The 21,823-nt window shown below is 47.3% G+C and overlaps 1 protein-coding gene across 1 annotated transcript in view; it reads right to left on the reverse strand.

Moving 5' to 3' along the window:
• Nucleotides 1-915: 915 nt before the first annotated feature.
• Nucleotides 916-21,823, reverse strand: part of RANBP17 (RAN binding protein 17) — a 320,296-nt gene continuing 299,388 nt past the window's right edge. The window contains exons 26-28 of the mRNA XM_040630304.1: nucleotides 5,275-5,373; nucleotides 3,265-3,392; nucleotides 916-1,333 (exon numbers count right to left, since the gene is read on the reverse strand). Coding sequence (XP_040486238.1) covers nucleotides 1,237-1,333; nucleotides 3,265-3,392; nucleotides 5,275-5,373 — 324 coding nt within the window. The 3' untranslated portion in view covers nucleotides 916-1,236. The remainder of the gene's footprint in view (nucleotides 1,334-3,264; nucleotides 3,393-5,274; nucleotides 5,374-21,823) is intronic.

The raw sequence follows: 21,823 nt of genomic DNA on the forward strand, positions 1-21,823 counted from the left end.
TTGGGTGACTTTGCTTTGATGTGACAAGCCTGTTGCTAAACTCAACCATCAAGAAAGGTTTCAAGAAACACTAGTCTGGGAAACGTGATTATAACAGGAGTCTGTGGATTTACTTCTTCACCAGTAAGGCCAACCTTTCATGTCTTATTAGAAATAAAGGGCGCAATATCTCCTACAAGGCTGAACCACGAAGACAGAGCAGTGAGATACAAAAGCCATGTGACAGTGGCAATCTCAAATTAATCGCCTCGTTACAGTCTACCACCAACCGGAAAGGCCTCCTTCATGTCCTGGATTTGGGTTAAGTTGCAATCCCTATGGTAGTTTAGAGTTTTTGCAGAGGGATGGAAACCGGCTGTTCTCTGTCCTCTGAAAATCTGCACTTTAGGCCCTCGAACAGTTCTGGGCCGCCCGAGGAGGCAGAGCTGCTTCGGGTATGTACTCTTCATTAGGCGCCTCGAGCTTGTCTTCAAAGCGAAACGGAGGCGGAAGGCCTGAGCACCGGCACCACCCAGCACCTCTTGTGGGGGCTACGTGATGCCTTTGGAAGGAATAGCTCTGCAGGCAGTAATTGCCCAGCTTAATTCTTCTAGACGGAACCACTTCAGATTTATGCCAGTGAAAAGCAAACGTCGTTTGTAAGTCATTTAATTGTGTTACTGTCTCTCAACTTTATCAGACGCTGCTGAGGCCGAGAGAGCTGTGCGCGGTCCTGTGGGACGCTCTGGAGTGCTCCCAGGCTCGTTCTCAGTGCCCACAGCTCACAGACCCCAACGCTGCTCCTTCCAGACTCGGAACAAACTACTAATTTAACGGGTTCAAACGGTATTTGTCTCAACTCGGGATCCATGTTGAAGGCGGCATCTCTAAGACATTCGCGACCTTGATTACAGAGTACCATTAACTAGTACAGACTTAGGTTCAAACCTGGTTTATTAAGTTCTTTGGTTAAATATTGTTTCTACATCCTTTCGGAGCATTATAAGAACAAAGATAATGGTATTTTATAGAAAGACTGAAAACACATCTTTTGCTTTTTCAGAGCAAAGACTGAATTTACATTGTTTGTGCACTATTACAAATTCTTATAAGTAGGCTAGACTTATAAAAAGGTAGGGATTTTGTTGTTTGTTTTGAAAAATAGATTCTCCTGGGCTAGCCGACATCGCTGTCTTGGGACCCAGACGCACAGGAGTCTCTTGGTAAAGGCTGCTCGGCACATGGTCGGGGAGGTGGTCAGCTCACCATGTCCAGACTGCACGGCTCGGTGCTGCCGTCACTCCGCAGGGCCTCTGCCACATCTCTTCTGAAGACGGACAGGTTCTGGGTGAACCTGTGGAAAAAGGAAGAAAGGCCGGGGGCAGTGGCAAGGCGGAGGTGGTGTGCGCCTGTGGAGGATAAAGCCACTGTGGAGCTCAGGACCTTGGAGAGAGCCCCAGATGCTGGCCGAGCTCCTCCCTCCCACCTCCACTGCGGCCATAACCTTTCTGCCACCAACATCCCCTCCCGTTTTCCCCTCTCGGAAAACAAGGGTCACCACCAGATACACCTAGACCATTTTGAGGGGCACATTGTATGGGCGTGCTATTGAAGAATTGTTTTTAAAAGTCAAATTACACACAGATAGGAATATAAAGAAATGAATCAAAGTTGATGTGCCAGGTACTGGGTTGAATTTACATATAAATTCATTTAAGCATTACAAGTCTTCCCAAAGGTAGGCATTTTTATCCTCATTTTGCAGATGAGAAAACCAGGCTAGATCCCCTGGGTTGCGATACTGGCTCCACCACTTCTTAGCGGGGTGATCTTGGATGAACACTCTCGTCTTGGCGCTCACCTGGGGCAGCCTACCTCATGGGATTGTGGGAAGTGAGAATTTACTGAATCAACGGAGACAATGCCCATACGTAGTCAACCTAGTGCACGGCACACGGAGGGCATCTGTACTCTCTTAAACAGCAGGGCATCATTTGACAGAGCAGCTCCAGAGGGGGTACTCAGATTCCCAAGCCTCAAGTGACACACTCTGCCCCCCTCAGGCATCTACGGTGTCCCCACTCAGTCTCTGCTGCTTGCCAGAGGAGAGTGGCACGGGACGAGCAGTCAAGGGTGTGTCTGCAGAGCCTATCCAACTTGGTCTTGTACTGCCAGAGCCCAGGCTGGTGACTCCACCGCACGCCGCTGTGGTTATTGCGATGACTGATGACTCACATTTCATACGGTGAAGCATCTGAATGTTACCGCTTTTATAAAAGCATGGTGCAGGCAGTCCCTCCTACCCCCCGAAAACGTTTGCTTTCTATGTTGTTCATTATGGTCTATTTCCTCCATTAGAAGCTCTGTGAGGCAAACCCCTGAACAATTAGTTCACCACTGGTATCCTCAATGCCTGGCACATAGCAGATGCTCAATGAAATTTTGTGCCCTAAATAAATGAACGGATGAAAGCGTACCTGATACTCTGGGTTCCTTTCATTTAGATCTCACTGGCAACTGCAAAACTCTGAAGGTCAGGCAGAGGGCGGAACTAATGTTTACTGCGGCTTCTGTGACCTAGGGACCCTGCTTTACTACATTCTGTCGTTTCAACATCAGAACCCATTTTGTTGGTGAGAAAACTGATCAGAGCAGTTGACTGCCTTCCTCACTGCCACACAGCCTGTAGAGGGCAGGGATAAACTTTACGCCGGAGTCCGGCTAACCTCAAAGCCTGTGCTTATTCAAGTGCTGGGAAGCCTTTCCTTGTCCTTCACTGCAGATCTGAGCTGTTCTTCTTTTGACCTTTTCAGTGAGTTATTTTTCGTATCTTCTGCTGGATTATGGAATGCGTGAGGGCACAGGCTGCATTTTATTCGGCTCTGCTTCCCTATATAGCCTAGCGTGGTGCTCAAAAAAAAAAAAAAAAAGCAAATAGGGGGCCTGGGTGACTCAGCCAGTGAAGTGTCTGCCTTTGGCTCAGGTCACGATCCTAGGGACCTGGGATCGAGTCCCACATCTGGCTCTCCACTTAGTGGGGAGTCTGCTTCTCCCTCTCCCTCTGCTTGCCGCTCCCCCTGCTTGTGTTCTCTCTCTCTGTTTCAAATAAATAAATAAAATCTTAAAAAAAAGCGCAAATACCTAGTAATGTTTATTGGATGGAAATAAACCGAGTCAAGGGTTACAGGGTGTAACAGGAAAACGGCGTCAGTATGTGAGCTGCATGAAGCACCATCAGTTACTTTCCACAAGCCAGAGACGCTGAGCTTCCTGGGCAGGGCTTACCTGTCTCTGTTCTTGATGGACAGGTTCTGCTCCACTCCTTCCATCAGGTTCCTGAAGCACTGGGCAAGGACCTCCTGCTTGGGGAGAGGCTGGCTGTTTATCAGGCTTGCTCTCAGTTCACTGAAATACTGTGGGGAGACAGAACAGCCTCAGGGCCCTGACGCCAAACCTGGGCCCGAGAGAGCTGTGGGGGAGGGTCTCGACCTGCTCCATCCACTCGGAGCTCCTCACTCTCAAAGAAGCGTCGGTCCAGGCCCACGTTGAACTTTAAGCCTTTAGCGAAAACCAAAGCAAGAGATACATTCCTACACCTAAACTGTATTGTCCCCTCTCATAAAAATCTCTTGTGATAATTGCTCTACTGTCGCTGAACAATTTAGGTCCTCTGTGGGGACCGAGCCGCGTGAAGGTCTTCCTGACTCTCATCTCCACTCACCACGGAAAGGCTGGAAGAGGAAGGGCCTCTGAGGTGGAGGGGAAGAACTTAACAGGGAGAACTTGACGTGAATGGAGGAAAGGCCCAGGGTCCCCCCTCAGGCTGCGTCATCATCCATGGCTTTAGTGACTCACTCCTCACACAACCCCGGACTTTGTCCCAAGTCCCTGTCTGCTGGCTTAGGCTGGGTCTGCCCCACGGAGGCGGGGTGCTACAGGGGCTTGGTTCGTTCTGGGAGGGCCTTTCTGCACTAAGAAATACACCTGTCACACCTGGTCACAAGGAGCTGCGCAGCCCGTCTCCTCTGCTGGGGTCTGCGGGTTTCTACACACACACACGAGCTCTCACGCGACACACAGCTCATCACTGGAAACAGCTTAATTTCAGCACAAAGACAACATTTTGCCAGTCATGTGTTTATCCTTCCAAGCCCAAACAGCATGATATTTAATTTCCATCAGACATTAAAACAGCCCACATCAAAAACACACATAATTAATATGTAGTCAGACTAATACTTAAATACTATATATCAGAGGCATTACGCTTAAACCACAGTGTCTTCCCGAACAAGATTGGGAATGCACAAAACTACTTATTTTTCCCTTTTATAATGATGCAGTGACTCACACCAAATAGAAAATTATTAGTTTTTCATCCCAAACCATGAAATATTGCCTCCATCAGTAAAGTATAATATTGTGATGTCATAAGCTTTTTCTAAACACTGAATTTGCCCTTATTCCCTCTCAATCATTTTAAAAGAACTGCTCTCTTTTATAGAGCTTGGATTTAAATCACAATAACACCGAGGGAAGATGAATGACAGTGCTACTGAATGTGGCTAAAATTGGGTACTTCAGCACAGGTGAGTGATGAGACAGCTCTTCTCTTTTTGATATATTTTCTTCTTCTATTAGTTTCCTTCCAAGGCTGGGATTTCAGTTTGAATTTTAATGTATGCAGCTGCCTCTAATCTCACTGTCTTTCTCCCCAGTACTATCTTATTGTATAGACAATTCATTCTCCGGAGCAGTAATGCACTGTTCCTACTGACTGCTGGGGAGATGGGGGTGGGTTCAGGAGGGAGCTGGAGGGCCTGGGAGGCCGCCAGGGTGGTGAGTGCACTTATGAGCTGGGGACTTGTGCTCTCAGATGGACGGTGCTGGTGCCGCAGTGAGTCCCTGAGGGGGCGAAGACCACGTAGGACACTGGGGATCCCAAATATAAGAAGGAGCCAAGCAAGAAGCAAAAGGAGTTGTAGCTCGGGATCCTACAGGAAACGGGGTAGGGGAATGAGGGCGAGCTTGAAGCACTACTGTGCAAACCACCTGCTCAATGCATGGGGGCTCTGGGTTCCAGAAGAGCTGGTCTTGAGGCCTCCACTTACCTGAAGAAGATCCGAGGCCTTTGGGGAAGGGCCTTCTGGGAGAGTGTGGCTTCGCCCCAGATCGCTCAAGGTCCCGGCTCAAGCTCTGTCGCGCCTTCTGTTCTCGTCACAGCTCGGCCTGGCATACCACTCTCCTTCCCCCCCGGGGACCACCTCCTGCGGACCTTCCCGCGATCACACTCACCTTCTCGTTGAGCAGAATGAGCCCCAGGAGAGGCCTCGATACTGACCACTGGTTCCGACAGTCTTCAAAGACAATAGTGTTCATGAGGACAGACATCATCTAGAAGACAGAGTCAAATGCAGACCTCGGCTCGAGGTCCCCCAACCCCAGGTCTCTCGTTGCTCACCTTCTACCCCCACATCTTGCCAACAGCCATGAGGGCTGTTCCTGGACAAAGAGCTTTGACTCTGCAAGCCAATAACGCTGCATGTAGGAACTCTGGGCCAAGACGTCCAGCGCCCTGAGGAAGAGTTTCTACCACCGAAAGCTTTGGTGAGAACCTTCTGGGTGGACAGAAGTCAGATGCTACAGAGCTAAGAGGGTCAGTCTCTGCCTCTCAACCCTGGTCTGCTATCCTTCATGCAAGTAGCAGGTAGAAGCCCCGCTCACCTTCCTCCCTGCCTCTCATTTCGCCAGAGTTCAAGTTATGGAAAGGCAACATCTCTCAGAGGGAGGGAGAAACGGGACACATTCCATGTGACCTTGGAAGGTCCTGTTCCCTGCTGGCTCAGGCTCATTTGTTCTCCATTCACTAACTCACTCACTCGGTTCACTTTTACATGTACATACAAATGCATCCTCTTAAATTCAAAGTCTGCAAGACACCTAAGGGAGGTAAGAGAACAGGCATCTACTGCGACCTCTGCCCTGGAGGAGCCAGAAGCTTCCTGAGGCAGGGCACAGAGCAGAGAGATAGCCAGAAATCGGGCAGGGCCAAGGGCAGTGGGCTAGCCTCAGAGGGAGGATGCTTCTGGGTCTTTGAAGAGAAGATAGGGAAGATTCCATAGCGAAGGTGGCATCGTATGTTCCGGGCAGAGGAAGCAGTGCAAAAGGAGGACGGGAGAAACTGAGTGCGGCAGGAGAGAAGAGACGGGTGGGGGCAGAGAAGCCAGACCTCAGGGCCAGGCTGGTAGGCCATGGTGGGGAGCCTGGACTTCATCCTGAAGAAGCGGGAGCACGTGATGGGTTTGTGGCAAAGGAGAGACATGCTCAGATCTGCACTTAAGCAAGATCCCTCTGGGGACAAGCAGAGGCCAGGGTTCGGGATCCTGCAATTATCTGGCCAAGCAGGGAAGCAAGCTTCACTCCCCTGCGTGCAGCTGACGGTACGCTTGCCTTTCCTTGGACTCTTTACCTCCCACCTCTAGTGCTTCTGTTTCCACAGCTCCAGAGCTTCTGTGCCCCAAAGAGCGCAGGGGAAACGGCAGTTATGTGGCAAAGCTACCACCCACACGACCCCGGACTGGGCTCTGGTGACGCGTGCTCTCGTCCTCTGACACTTCCCCAATCCAATCTGCCCGGCGATCTCAGGCCAGTTACTGAACATCTCTCTGTGTGTCAGTTTCATTAGCTATCAAGAGGGAAATAATAATCTAGCCCAAGAAAGCTCTGAGAATCAAATGAGATGGTGGAAATAAAAAGTGTTGCAGAGAGTAAGAAGTGCCATAAACATTTAAGGTATATGATAACAACAGCAATGAGCATCTCCGTAGTTTGAAACTCCCGTCACCATCCCACACATCATCGTCATCGTCCTTACAGCTGGGCCGGCTGCGGATGAAATCTGCCAACTGCACATTTACTGTGTGTCCAGTCTCTGGGGAGAGGCGAGGTCTTAGCCTGGCACGCTGACCATCACTTGCAGATTATGTGTTTCCATGTACAATCTGACAAGCCGCCCAAAGTCGTAGAGCCACAAATTAAATTGACAAGCAAAACTAACAGATCTATGGAGACAGTCTAAAATATTATGGGCTTCACAGTCTGAAGGCAGAATGGATAGTTTAATGGAAAAGATTAAAGTTAGAGGCACCAAACTCCTCTAGTAACTGACAAAGCACCCTGAAGTGACGCGCCAATTACTTTATATGGTTCTCCCGTGGATTCATTTGTCTGAACGCATGTATTTATGTCTGTAATAAGTAAGGGGATGTTTGAATAAAATACTTTTCTAAAAATAAAGTTGGCTAAAATGTCTAATTTTTAAAAAATTTTTTTTACTCTTCCGGAAAAATGGAGATTAGTGGGCAAATCTGCTCGAGTGCTGTTGACGTGGCAGCTCATTTCTAGAACTTTTTTTTTTTTCTTTCTAATAATCCTAGAGGGTATGGGGGAAACAGCACAAGCGATGCGGCGAATTCCTTGAGAAGCTCCCCCTCTCCCAGTCTGGAGGAAGAGTGGGTGAGATGTCTCAGCACAGAATCTGTTCGAGGTAATGCAAAATCTCTGGTCGGAGGCCCTCTGTGCTCACCGACATGAACACATGAAGGCTGAAAGGAGAGGGCCCTTGGCGACTCTGCACCAGCGCACCCCAGCCTGCACGGAGTCACAACGTGCCACAGGACTTGGAACAAGCAGTGCTGTGAGCAGGGCCCCGCCCCCAACTTCTGCTCACTTCCCAAACTGTGACAGGATGGCTGGAATGGCCATTTCAGCTTTGCGCCATCAAGGCTACGTTGTCCAGGGCCTTGGTCCAAAACACACACATTACCGACTGCATCATCCCAAGCAGCTCTTCTGCCCAAGCAGGGAAGGGACCATTCGGGAAGAGGAGCTGTGTGGCTTGGTCCACTCGGAAAAACCATAATCCACGTTGCCTCAGCACTTACTCCTTCTCCTTCCTTCTTCCCACAGGCTGTGGCGTGAGTTTGTAGCAAATGTCCCTCAGTGAAACAAAACCAACACGGTGTGGCAGGGACAGCTTTGGAGCCAGTCAGAAATGAGGCAAAGCCAGGCCTGCCACTCACCTAACCTGGACGCTGGGCAAGTCCTTCCACTTCTCTGAGCCTTTGTTTCCTTACGTACAAAACGGGGGATTATGGCAACTACTGTGAAGGGCCGCAGTGAGGACTGACTTCCTTCATCTGTGTCAAGCACTTTGCACAGTTGGCCACCCAGCACGCACGCAATCATTACTAGTGCTCCGTTAGTGCGATTACGGTTTCCCTCTGTGGTGTGACCTAGTGGAGTTTCAGGGCTCGAGGAAGCACCCCATTTCACGCCTTCATTATATTCAGATCAATGAGATTACAGTCGCCTCGCAATTACCTAACTTCACTGAGAGTTGCAGTCAAAAAATAACCCACCGTAGGAAACAGTCCCCACGCCATCCCTATTCGGTCTGGCACGTGTATTAGCATGGAGTCTGAATGACAGCGTTTCCGCTGTTCTGAAAGCTTGTCATCTTCCAGATCCAACACAAAACTACTACAGATATCGGAGCTGGAAAGATAAGACAAAGTACTGTTGTGTCATCTGGATCTCCGTTCTCCCTTGGCCCCTCTCTTGGGCACAAGCCCGAAGCACAGTGGACCCTGCAAGCCGGCTATGCTGGCCGCGCTCCCGGCGGCGAGGTGGTGGCCACGCGCCCTCTCGTCAGCCGCCTCCGTTCCAGCGCCTGCCGACGTGGGATGAGCAGAGGTGCGGCTTGTGTTGAAGGCTCTCCTGCTAGATGGTCAGGTTGTACCCTAAGGAAGCGGGAGGCCGAGTGGCTCTAGAAGCTCGATAGGGCAGGGTGGTGGGAGTCCCATGGCCCCAGGGACTGCCGGGTGATGGCACGGCACCTGGCACACAGCAGGGGCTTAGGAAATAGCAATTGAATGAAAGAAGATACATGAATGAATGAACGAATGAATGGGAAAGGATGAATGAACTATCAAGAGCGAAAGTATAAAGAGCTAAAGAACATTTTGAAAGGGGATTGTACAAAAAACCAAGAGTTCTACTGGGTATTTACCCCAAAGATACAGACGTAGTGAAGAGAAGGGCCATATGCACCCCAATGTTCATAGCAGCATTGTCCACAATAGCTAAATCGTGGAAGGAGCCGAGATGCCCTTCAACAGATGACTGGATTAAGAAGCTGTGGTCCATATATACAATGGAATATTACTCAGCCATCAGAAAGAACAAGTTCTCAACATTTGCTGCAACATGGACGGGACTGGAGGAGATAACGCTAAGCGAAGTAAGTCAAGCAGAGAAAGACAATTATCATATGATTTCTCTCATTTATGGAACATAAGAAGTAGGAAGATCGGTAGGAGAAGAAAGGGAAGAAGAAAGGGGGGGGTAAACAGAAGGGGGAATGAGCCATGAGAGACTATGGACTCTGGGAAACAAACTGAGGGCTTCAGAGGGGAGGGGGGTGGGGGACTGGGATAGGCCGGTGATGGGTATTAAGGAGGGCACGTATTGCATGGTGCACTGGGTGTTATACGCAAGTAATGAATCATGGAACTTTACATCAAAACCTAGGGATGTACTATATGGTGACTAACATAATAAAAAAAATTATTAAAAAAAAAAAACCAAGAGTTCTGGCCTCAATCTCTGGCTAAAATCTGAAATGGGCAGGGGCGCCTGGGTGGCATAGCGGTTAAGCGTCTGCCTTCGGCTCAGGGCGTGATCCCAGCGTTACGGGATCGAGCCCCACATCAGGCTCTTCCGCTATGAGCCTGCTTCTTCCTCTCCCACTCCCCCTGCTTGTGTTCCCTCTCTCGCTGGCTGTCTCTATCTCTGTTGAATAAATAAATAAAATCTTAAAAAAAAAATAAAATCTGAAATGGGTAAATATGTAAATTAACACTGCTCATTTGCAAGGATCTTGCCTACGTGTGCAGAGCCTGAGAACTCTCCTGGGCCCCCGGTGTCCCTCTACCGGCAGCTCCCCGGGAGAGCCCTCGTGGGGGCTACCAGGGCTGAGGCGAATGCACCATCTTCTCTACCGACCAGCACGTGACCCCCAGAGAGGCTGTGCCCGATGAGTCTCCTCACTGCACACGGCACTAATGGGTATCGCTCACGGAAAGCTTTGTGGGTGCTCAGCACTCCGTTTGGCACATGCTGTCTCTAACCCTCAGCTAACCTTGAAGGAGGCCTTACCCTCACTTTGTAGGCTAAGCATCTGAGGTCCCGAGCAGGAAGTTACTTGCTCCAGGCATCAGGCTACAGCTATCTGCATGTGGGGGAGAACTCAGATCCGTGCACGGGTCTGCCTGGCTCCAGAGGCCGTGCCCGCGCCATCACGCCGGCCTGCTGCCTGCCACAGTCGGGCCGTCTGCGTGCACCAACAGTGGGCTTCGGCCATCAGCAGCAGTGACCGAGGCAGCATGTCTGCCTCCTGCCCAGCCCACTGGAGCCCTGATGGTGTGGGCGGGGAGGCTCGTTTCTGGCACCTTCAGTGGGCCTCCCAGATCTGATGCCCACATGCATCTCCTCTGTTCAGCCACCCTGCCACCTGCGGAGGACTCAGGCAGCTGCTGGAATCCTCGCAATGAGAGTCCAGGGCAGCAATTCCTGGAGAGTGTGCAGACCTTCCTGCCTCCTACCTAACGCTTCTAGAAATGTGGTTAACAGATTTTCAGACTCTCAAGATGAACAATGGTAGACATAATTAATAGACTGTCTCTGGAAAATGGTCCATTGAATGTTTTTCTAAAAATAACAATTTCCCTCCCACCAAAAGTACCATGTACACAGTAATTTAAATTAACATCATTGAAAACATTAGTAAATTAAGCTAATTTCCTTTGAGTTACAATGTTCCCTACAAGGTGAACGCTTTTCACTGTTAGTGTTCTTAGAGCCTACTGAATAATGTAACTAAAAACCACCCCACAGAATTCTAAGAACTAGATGAAAAAAACTCTAGCCCTCCGTCTTGCTCCCCGCCTGTATCAGAAAGACAAAACCCTGAGGCTGGAGTGATGCCACGAACTCTGATACTGCAGGGACCGAAGCCCGGGTACAGTGACGGAAGGCCAGCTCTTCCCTCTCCTTCCCAGCCTCTTCCTCAGGGTCGTGTGCCTTTAGTTACACTGCGACCTTGCTGCCTGTTGATCCGGGAAATGGAAAATGGGAACGGCGCGAGAGTAATCTGTGTTGTCCGAGACGTGGTAGAAACAGGGCCTGAGAAGGAAGGAGGCTTTGGTTTGACAAAGGAAGGACAGCCAGAGAAAAGGTGAGAGACCCCGGATGAAGGCTCCCTGCGCCTGGATCTAAAAGGGGGTGGGGTGGGGGAGGACAAAGCAAGGATGGTCAGGGCGGTGCCCAAGAGGGTATGTTTGCAGGAGGAGGTGTCTTAATCGGTTAGGTAAGGGGCCTTAATGGGAAGAGGAGTAGAATACACAGTTCTCTACACCTCTGGCCAAGCGAGATTGTTCTTGATTTTGATACGATGTGCTGGTGAGGTTTGAGGAAGGACTATGATAAATGGACCCAAAACTGAAGAGCTGTTCCTGTCTCAGGAAGCTCTTGGTGTACGTAAGTGGCCTTTCCGAAGGCCAGTAAGACGGGAGGGGGAAGGCTGGCCCTGGCTAAAAAGAGTGAAGCAGAAACAGGATCGCCGGGAGAGTGCAGTCAGACCTGAAAGAGCGGAGAAACCTTCCACCAGCCTCCACAGTGATTTCTCCAGAGCCCCATGCGGGATGGAGATCCGGGGTCTGGGAGGATATGAACGCTGCCGAAGGAGGCAAAGCTTCCAGGTTTTCAGTGCTTGTGGAAGGAAGGGAGTTGCTGTCATTACCGAGTGCTGTTCCTGAGGCCACGTGCACAGCAGATATTGAAATGTGATCCTCCTCAAATTAGATCCTAGTCGTCCTTAGGGAAAAGGAATCAATTGTTCTCTTCGTCTGCTGTCTACTGATGTGATATTAGCAGAATGTTATGAAAAATGAAAGCAACGGACAAATAAGCATATATTTTCCTGCCTGGATTAACTAAGCCCCACCATCTCTGTTACATTAAATCTTTTAATGTCTGTACATATTAAGCACTTTCCTAAATTCTTATTGTCTTTACAGCCTCATAATAGTAGGAAGTATTTAGCACTTTAAATGAAACAAAATCAAACAAAATGCAAGATGCGGTGAGCCTCTTATTTTTAAAGAAACAAGATTGCAATCAATTATGGGTGACCCATTCTCCTTTGGAAAATCATTTGGGAGTCCTGCCTACTTGGCCTTTGCACAATGCTAGTTTTGCTCTAGAAGTAAAAAAAAAAAAAAAAAAAAAAAAAAAAAAAAATCAAAACATCTTTTTTACCAATAAAGGTACTGCAGGACTGGTTAGCTCAGCTGGTTTTGGTCATGTATTAGCAGTGCATATTTCCACACCTAAACCAACAGCACTCTCTTCCCCTGCCCCCTCCTCTACAGAGTTAAAGGATGCTGTTTTCCCAAGTGATAAATCGCCTAGGATATTAAAAAAACTCTTCCATCCATTGTAAAATCTAAGGAAATACACAACCTAGTTTTGCTGTTGTTTCAATTTTCTCCATTACCAGCATTACCCCTAGTTCTGAAAACATTCGTTTTAATCATAGTTTATTGGGGAAAGAATTACCTGCCAGTCTGCTGGCTTACACGAAAGAAGATAAAGTTGGAACGAAACTTCGGGATTAATTAATTGAGAGTACTGCATGTAACGTGTCTACTCTGAACGTTATGGAGCACATCACAATGAAAACAGTTTTATTTTCCATGGTTGAAATAAATTATAATAAATAATTCATTTCGATGGCAGAGACGAACTAGAGAGCAAGAGCAACAAAATTGACTGCGTTACACTGTGAGTCTCATTCTTGAATCTTCATTATCCATTTGAAACTTTTTACGAGTAGTAAATCATATTTCAAGTGGCTGCAGATCTCATAAAGCAGCTTGCTGCATTCAAATAAAACCAGAAAACCTGGGGCACTGGGAGTCTGCAGGGCTTGCCACTCAGCACTATTTGGGAAACTCTTTCTCACTCCTCTCTTGCCAGCATCAAACAGAACACTTTTCCACTTGATGTAAAAATTAAGCATCACTTGTCAAAATTGTCATCTAGGTTTCCTCTGGGTGGGAATGTTGGCAAAATCTATATGGAGAGGACTAGCCTTCCCCTCCAAAGCCATTTTCCTCTAATTTTTATTCCCGAATGAATCACTGCCACACAGCCAGGTTCTAGAACTTCTAATGGCCTCTACTAGCCATATGGGGGTCCCTAAATTAGCACATTTGTCTACGGGCTCAAGAGAGAGGGGCGCATGTGCTATGATTCTGCCTAAAAAGACCAGCCTATCTTCACAGGATGGGTGATATTTAGCTTGAACCTTAAAAGATGCATGTAAGCCTCACCGGGGAAGAAGGATGTATCAGGAAGAGGAAATAAAATGAGAAAAGACAAAGCAGACAGGGCTTGGGATGTCTGAGGAGAAGTTAGCCTCTTCTTCTGAGTAGAAAGGAGCAGAGCTGAGGGCGGGGAGCTGAAGGCTGGGCTGAGTCCAGGCTCTAAAAGGCCTGTGCTGTCATGCTAAATGCAGAAGCGAGTTCGGGCCAGTGCATAAAGGGTAGCCTTCAGAGGATTTCCGAACAATGCTGAGCTCTGGGATCTAGAACAATGACTGATGTGAGATGGGAGGAAGGCAACGATGCCTTGTCGGTACTGGAGGCAAGGGAACATGTTTAGATAGGACTGCGAAAGTCCAGCGGAGAGACGACGAGGGCCCCAGCCAAGTCTGGTAGCAGGGAGAGAGAGGGAGGAGCGGTCAGAATCCTTGAGTGCATACCCCATTTTCTTCCTAGGTAATAAAAGTTTCTAAGAAATATAACCTGCCACTGACGCTGTAGATAAAGCCAGAGCTTTAAGAGCACGGCCTCAAATGCAGGGCTGCCCATGGAGAGAAGGGGTTGGGTGCTAGATGGCCCCTGGAGAGCTAAACGCGGTGGAGAGGCTGCTGCTGTCTCCCAGACCAACAGAACAACAGTGAACTCGGGAAATAAGGAGCAGTGAGATGAACCCCAAGCAGCGGACGTATATATGCACGACGGAGAAGACTACAAGCACATGTTTATATTAAATATTCAGTGATAAAGTCAACTCTAACCGAGGCCATTCAGAATCAGGGAAGGGAGTGGGAAATAGCATGCTACTTTATTGAACAGTCATCACAACATTTCCCAATGAATATCGTATTTCAAAACAGAGCAACATCAGGCATAATGGCACGAGGGCATCTCATGCAGTCATCCAAGCAGAGTGCAATGAATATTGTATTTCATAATAAATATATTATCCTTACAGTAGGAGGTTCAATGTTTCATTGTCTCTCATCTGTCACTACATTCTCCTTGATTTCCTGAAGGGGTTTAGTTAGATGGACCTAAAAATCTTCATAACCAACAGTGGAGGATTATTTTACTTATTATGTTCAAATGATTTTGTGTGGGGAGAGAAAAGTATTTTTGTGGTGCATTCACAGGGCCCTCGGAAGCATTTTCCATTAAAGATTAGTCTAGAGTTTATGTTTAAACCACAGAGGACAGCATGCTGCCTTTCAGATTTGAGGGTTTTTATTTATAGTCATCTAAATGGCAGAAAGTGCTGGCCAGGAGGCCAAGGAGATGATTCAAAGAGTTACTGAGATTTGGAAGCTCTTTTGCCCTAATAATTACACAGGAAGCCTATGGAATGATAGGAATAGAACCCTGTTCCCTGATTTATTCAGACATTTACTGACCACCTACTTTGTGCCAAGCTCTGTGTCACACCGTGGGGACATACAGATGAACAAGGCACAGTCCCAGCCTTCAAAAGAGCTCACAGTCAAGTAGGGAAGGAAGGAGATACAGAGCTTATAAACCACGACAACACAGCATAGCAAGCGCCATAAACAGAGGCTTGCACAGGAGGCTTTAAGAGACCAGAGGAGGCTGCTGAACTCTGCCTTGGGGTGGGGGCCAGGCGAGGAAGGCTTCCCAGGTGACACGTGGAGCTGTCGGAGAGAATAAGCCAAGTCCAACAGGCAGACAGGCCGGAGGATGGGTGAGCAGGTGCAAAGGTGTGGAGAAGTATTTGGGGGACGGCGAGCAGTTCTGTGGGACTGGAGAGGGTGTGGAGGGGGCGGTGGTGGCAGGGGAAGTGGAGTAGGTGGGCAGGGGCCAGATCTTGTGAAGGGCCTAGTAATGGGTGCTACAGAACATGGGCCTTATTGTGCAGGCAATGGGGTGCCATTCAAGGTGAATGAATCTGGCGGTGACACAGAAGGACAAACCGCTGGTGGAGCGCCTCTCCAGACGGCCTGATCCTTTAGGAGACCTGGGCCGTCTGACTTCCCATCCGTCTGACAGATGCAGCTCTGCTCCTGTTCCAGGATGGGAAGGTCACACACACAGGTTACCTGGCCGGCCTGCACCCCCGTCAGGGCGGATCTGGGCTCCCTCTTCGCTGGCTCTGCGGCCAGTACCCTGGGAACCAGCACCGCCATTGCCTCCCTTGGCCTGCCGCGCATAACTTACTAGTGTCCCCTGTCAGGGGTGGTTCTCTTTGTCAGGAAGCTTTTTATTGATGTTCAACCTTCATTTTCCCTTTCTTAATAATACCCCATTACGCCAATACTCCATTGTGCCATGCTAAGTAATTCCCTTTCCTCCTTGGCATCACATCTCCAAGTATTTATGGACTCATCAAATGCCCCATTTAGTTGTCACTTAGGCACGCTATACATATTTAGCTTCTTTAATCTGGCCCCATAAGCCAGCCCTTCCATTCTCCTAAATCACTTGAGTTCCTTTCCTCCAGGTTTCTGTCAATTTGTTTCCAGCCTCTCCGTCACGCAGGGGGCTCAGGAAGAGGATGGGGTTGGGGAGGGAGGGTTTGCTCCTTCTGTGGGAGCACATCATTTGCTGAGGGCAGAACTTCTACCTTCAAGTGCAGACTCCAAAACAGGCCAGGCCTCTGGAGGGCTAAGAGCCCCTCTCGTGACGTCCCAGGTTTCTCTCACCCGCACACGTTTCCAGTCACTAATATTCCACTCTCAGCTCTCATTATGTGCCAGGGGCACACAGGCAGCACGTACGTATTAAGTGCCTACTATGTGTCGCGTGCTGTGCCAGGGGCTTCTCCCTCCTTCTTTCCCTCTCCCTCTTCCTGTCTCACACTTATTCAGCGCTCAGACTTACTGAGCGCCTACTATGTGCCAGGCACTGTGGTACCGAATTGAACACAAGGTGGTCCCTGTGGCCTTATGAAGCTCCTGGAGCCTAAGTATTTACCAATCTCTTATTGCCCACCCGTCAAGCTGCTTCCTTCCAATCCTAAAGGGTCTCTGAGAAACCAGCCTTAAATGCACTTAACTCTAATTGATGCTTTTAGTTCTCTGAGTAGACCTTCGTCCTATCTAAAACTAGATGCCACATTAAGTCCGGGCATTAACACAGAGCTCTTGCTTAGAATTTTCTTTCTGGGGGGTCTCTCTGGGGCCTGAGAGAGTTCTCTCCAGGCCTTGCACTTCTCATCGCTCCTTCTTGGAAGTTTACTTCACATTCCTTATTCACATGACCTCCACTAAGTATGCACGTCAATGTTTTTCTTTTCCATGGTAGCGATGTTCCGAGTTATGGGGCAGGCTGAGGAGTGACAGAATGGGAAAGAGCTAAGGTGAGGCGTCTTGGCTGAAGTCTTGGGGAGTCTGGGCATGAGACCTGAGGAGGCTAGCCAGCTACCTGATTCTGGGGGCCAGACCCAATAAGGCTGAGAATTGCCCTGGTTGAGATGCCAGTATCTTTGAAGAGGTAAAGTAACGACACCAAGGACACAGGAAGTAGTACAACTCGTATTCAAAGCCAGGTACGTTGACTGCAAAATCTGCTCTGATTGTAGCAAAGCAGAAAATCCTAACAAATACAGAATTTGCAACTAAACAACTCCGAAAGGAGGATGGAGTTTTGTCCATCTGAAAGCACCGTCTGCATTTTCCTAAGCATGATAAGGGATGAAGAATTAACATTCTTGGTGGCAAAGCATACAAAGCAGCAGTAGCGCATGACAGGCCAGAGGGTTAGGGAACCTTTACGTCATTTGTAAGTAGTGATCAGACTGTAAGCAAATAAGAAGTTTTCTTGAACATCCTAGATGAGCTCATAGCCTCACCAATGGTTGCTGCTGGTTAAACTTTCCAAGAATCGAGGCAGAAAATGAATATGAAAGTTCAGTTCACAAATCTAGTACCCACTCATATGCTTCGGGAAAATTTCCCATTGTTTATCCTTCAAGTACGTGAAAAACCAGTGATAACTGCAAAATGAATAAATCAAGCCATCACTAAGCCGACCCTCACTTTACACAGTGCCATTCTTTCAAGAAATTCAAAGAGCTTCTCATACCGTTCACAATGCCACTTGGGAGAGATAAAGGTGGGAGGAATGCCAGGAGAGGAGGGTGGGTTAAAGCCCCGGGAAGCCTTGGTATGGCGAAAACTATGTGAGATCTAGAGACAACGAAGCCTCAGTTCGAGTCTCAGTGCTGCTATTTACTGGCTGCGTGACTTTGCCTCTCTGCAGGTCTGCACACTTGTCCCGTGCAGGCACTGTGGGTTTAATCTGTGGGTGTACCTATACTCCCAAGTTCAGGAAATAAACCCTATTGGCCCTACTGCCTCACTAGAGTTGCTGTGAGACTCAGAGGAGACATTAGGTGTGAAGACATGTCCATGGAAAGAGTCTTAAAGTTTATTCCCATTCTTCCCACCACAAGGTGATGCCTGGAGTACGTAGGAAGAATGAGGGAGGAGAAGTCAGTTTGGGGCCAAGAATCAAATCCAAACGACACCGTCCCCGCCCCCACCCCCACCAGTGAGGGTTTGTGATCCCGAGAATGCGTGTCACATGGAGAACTCTAAGAAAAGGCAGAACACATGTGTGGGACTAAGAAGACCTAGGTAATCTGGCTGAAGTCAAGGCCTTGGGATTTCCTGGAAAGGACACTTTTTACCTTTATACATATGAACAGCAGGGATATGCTCTCCTTAGGGACATAAAGAAGTTACCGGTACCTGTACACTGTTTGTCAAATTTTACATATTTATTGGATACGTTCTCTGTGTTAGGTAGGTCTATACTCATTGGTCCATTTCGTCCTCACATTTCCTGAGTCAAGAATCTTTTGGCTGTGAAGACAGCAACTACCACAGGCAGAAGTGAGGCCTAAAAGGGGTGACTTGAGGACCCCTGGGTTAGGCAATGCAGTTTGGGTCTCTTGGCGGCTGGGAAGGCTGCCAGGAAGGCCAGTGGGATCTTTCTCAGTCTCTCTCTGGGGCTGCTGGTCTCCTTCAAGATCCTCCCAGCATGCCTGCTGCTTTTTTCTCTTGCTGTCGACTGGCTACTTCTCTGGGCATGCAGCAGGGGATGGCTGCCACATGGCTCTCGGTTTTTCAAGCCTTCAAGTCAAGTGAACATCTTCTAAATGCCAGTTTCTAAGTCTAGGGAAGCGCACTCAGTGAGCCAATGTGGGTCAAGTGCTTACCTCTTGTCTAATCAGTTCTCAAAGGAAGGGCCCTTGGCTCAATCAAGGATTTATAAACGAAAGAATGTTGCATGTCCCACCCTGCCTCCTCCTGATCCTGTCTTTAGGTCACGTAGTAGTGGACAGTGGTTAAGAGCACAGGGTTCTGCTACTTAGAAGCTGTTATGATAGTGACTGGGCTGCCTGGCTTCTTGAAGCTGCACAAGGATATTTTGATTATAAAATGCAGAAAAGAACATCTGCCTCCCCAAGTAGTGAAACTTTATGAATACAGATATAAATACAAATGAGAAATATATGTATTTAAGCACTTAGCACAGAGCCTAACATATGATAATTATTTCTACTTCTTTTTCATCCTAATCATTCATCACCACCATTGTCTGTGTCTGAACTTGCTCCTCCGTAGTGACCTCTTAGGTCTTAGCGACCCTGCAGGAAACAGGCTTCTATTACAGGATGGAAGAAAAGTCTAGATCTTTCACAAGGAGGTGTGGAAGTTCTTTCACTTTGGAGTGGTAGGGTGAAGAAACACTTCTAACTCAAGCTTTTCCGGTCAAGATAATCAGCTTCTCTGTGATATCCATACTGGTGAGCCCTGGCCTGGCTTGGGTATGACACAGGGTCCTTCTGGTGAGCCCTGGCCTGGCTTGGGTATGACACAGGAAGACGGTCTCAGGTGCCATATTCACACATCACAGAAATACTGCTCAGTGCACGAAGACCACACTTGTGTTAAAACGTGGGAGTGCTAATCTTGAGTGACTTCTGTTTGTGAAATATCGCTAAATGCTGCTCCGTGCACCACGTCAGCATAAAAAGGCAGCTGTCTTCTGCAGAACTACTGAGAGCAGACAAAACCATCCCTTTAGAACACAGACTGTGAGGGCGCTTGGGTGGCTCAGTCACTGAAGCGTCTGACTCTTGATATTGGCTCAGGTCATGATCTCAGGGTTGTGATCTCAGGGCCCCGAGATTGAGTCCTGCATTGGGCATGGAGCCTGGTTAAGATTCTCTCTCTCCCCCTCTCTCTGCCCCCCCCCCATGCACACTCACTCTCTGAAAAAAAAAAAAAAAAAAAAGAACACAGATTGTGAGATACTTCCTCAAAGTTGGTATCAATATTTAATCAATGGATTAGAAATTTTCCTTGCAGAGGCTTTAAAAAAGGACACATTTTGGGAACTTTTAATTTACAATGATAGCCAATTATGCCGATCACCACTAATGAAGAGGCTAAAAACTATTTTGCTTGCCATTTGGCATATTGGGTGAGAGATTTGTTATCGAGCATGCCTAATTATTTTGGGCGAAACCTGTATAAAACTGCATTTTTTCCCATATGCAATGTTCTCTATCTGTTTTACATGAATATGAAGGAAAAGGTATGGCCGTTGTTCAACTTTTACAGCTCCTTTGCTATTCTGAGAACATTTGCTATGACTACACAGCAAAACTGACGGTGCTGAAGTGTAAATAAAAGAACGGTGACAGATTGCAGTCACTTTAATTCATAAAGGAAATAGTTGGAGCCCCTGGGAATGCCGAATCGAGCCCCTAGCACTCAGTGACTTCATGCTAAGTCACAAACTACATCAGATATTTTAGTTTAAACACAAAGGCTAATGGACATGTGACTTATTTATTTCAAATTCTTCTTTATGAAGAGCCGGCTCTTTTTCTCTTTTTTTTTAGCTCTTTGGAAAACATTATACTTCCCCTCTTCTATAAACATACAAATATAATTGCAAAATGACATCATTCTGTTTTCATTTAATTACCCCTGAAATGCTTTCTATTTAATATTCATTACTCAAAAGCTAATTTAAAAGAGAAAGAGATGCGACTTATTAAAAAAGATGTACTGTCATTCACAGCAATAGTTATCTAATATACAGAAGTTAATAAAGCAGATTAATCTACAAGTCCCTTTAAGCCATTCTTGAGTTTCGAACAACTGCCTCTTTGACCTTTCACCTTCATGCTGTGCACCAGTCGCAGGTGGCGGCTGTACAGACATTATGGCTGCGCGTTCGAACGCGGAATCTTTTCTTGCTTTGCTTCTGACCAGCAGCTGACCCTGTAGGAGTGATTGTTTCTGGTGCCGGCCTAAAGGCTACATAAACCAGGAGCAGATAAACAAAAGGCTACATATACCAGCTGCCTTGCCTAAGGGTACCGTCCTAGGCTGACACCTCCACTCCTTCTCCAGCGTCCCAAATTGCTCCTTGTTTGTTTCCATACATGCATTTCATCCTCGGTACATTGTGCAAGGGGTGGGCGTAGGAGAAAACCCCCTAAAACAACAAAAAAAAAAACCCGTCCCTTCTTTCGAACTTGACTTTTGAGTATTGCATGTCAAACTGTGTTATTATGATGCTAATCTAGGCCTGATTTAGGAACTTTAATAAGAGGCTAAACCCTCTTGTAATTAGATAATAAAATTTTATTATGTATTTTAATATTAAAAGTCTTAAAATCAAACTCTTCAAATCATACACTGCTACAGAACTAAGGTACTTAAATATCATAGCCCCAGAAAATGGGAACTTGAAAAAGCACATTGTGGCTAATTTTTCATTCTCAGAAATGTAAACATGGAATTCCTATGTGGTGGCAGGGAAAGCTCCAACACTCTTAATTATGTGCAGGGAAGAATGAATCTATTCAAGTATGAAGCACACTGTACCATTTCCAGCAACAGCGTGAGATGTCTTTGACAGTTATTTCTTGGATACAAATTACACAAGTATAAAAACAATCCCCATAATGATTAAATGCAGTTATGTACATAGGAGAATACCAGTGCAAATGGTAACATATTTAAATGGTTTTTCCTTCATTAAAAAAAATTATATATGATATTAAACCATCAATCATTGCTGAGGCACAGGAGCTTCAATGTATTGTCACTGGTTGAAATAAATGACTTGGAGACTGAATTCTGGCTCATTCAATATGGTGTCTCTGCTGTTGCTTAGTCACCCAACTCTCTGCTGGTTTGGGCTACATCTGGTGGATTCCATCCCTTTCAATTAATAAGGCAAGTTATGCTATCAATGGATTACATCTTTAAACTGTGCTTAGAGGTAGAAAAACACATGTCCTAGTGAAAAAAAACAACAACACTTCTCTGTTCTGTTAACCATTTGGAATAATATTTGAAGAGCTTATTTCTTTCTTCACCCATGTTTAGGATGACATTTGCTTGTGGAATTTCANCAGG

The sequence above is a fragment of the Ursus maritimus genome, unplaced genomic scaffold (assembly GCF_017311325.1).
Source record: "Ursus maritimus isolate PB19 unplaced genomic scaffold, ASM1731132v1 scaffold_15, whole genome shotgun sequence".
NCBI lineage: Eukaryota > Metazoa > Chordata > Mammalia > Carnivora > Ursidae > Ursus > Ursus maritimus.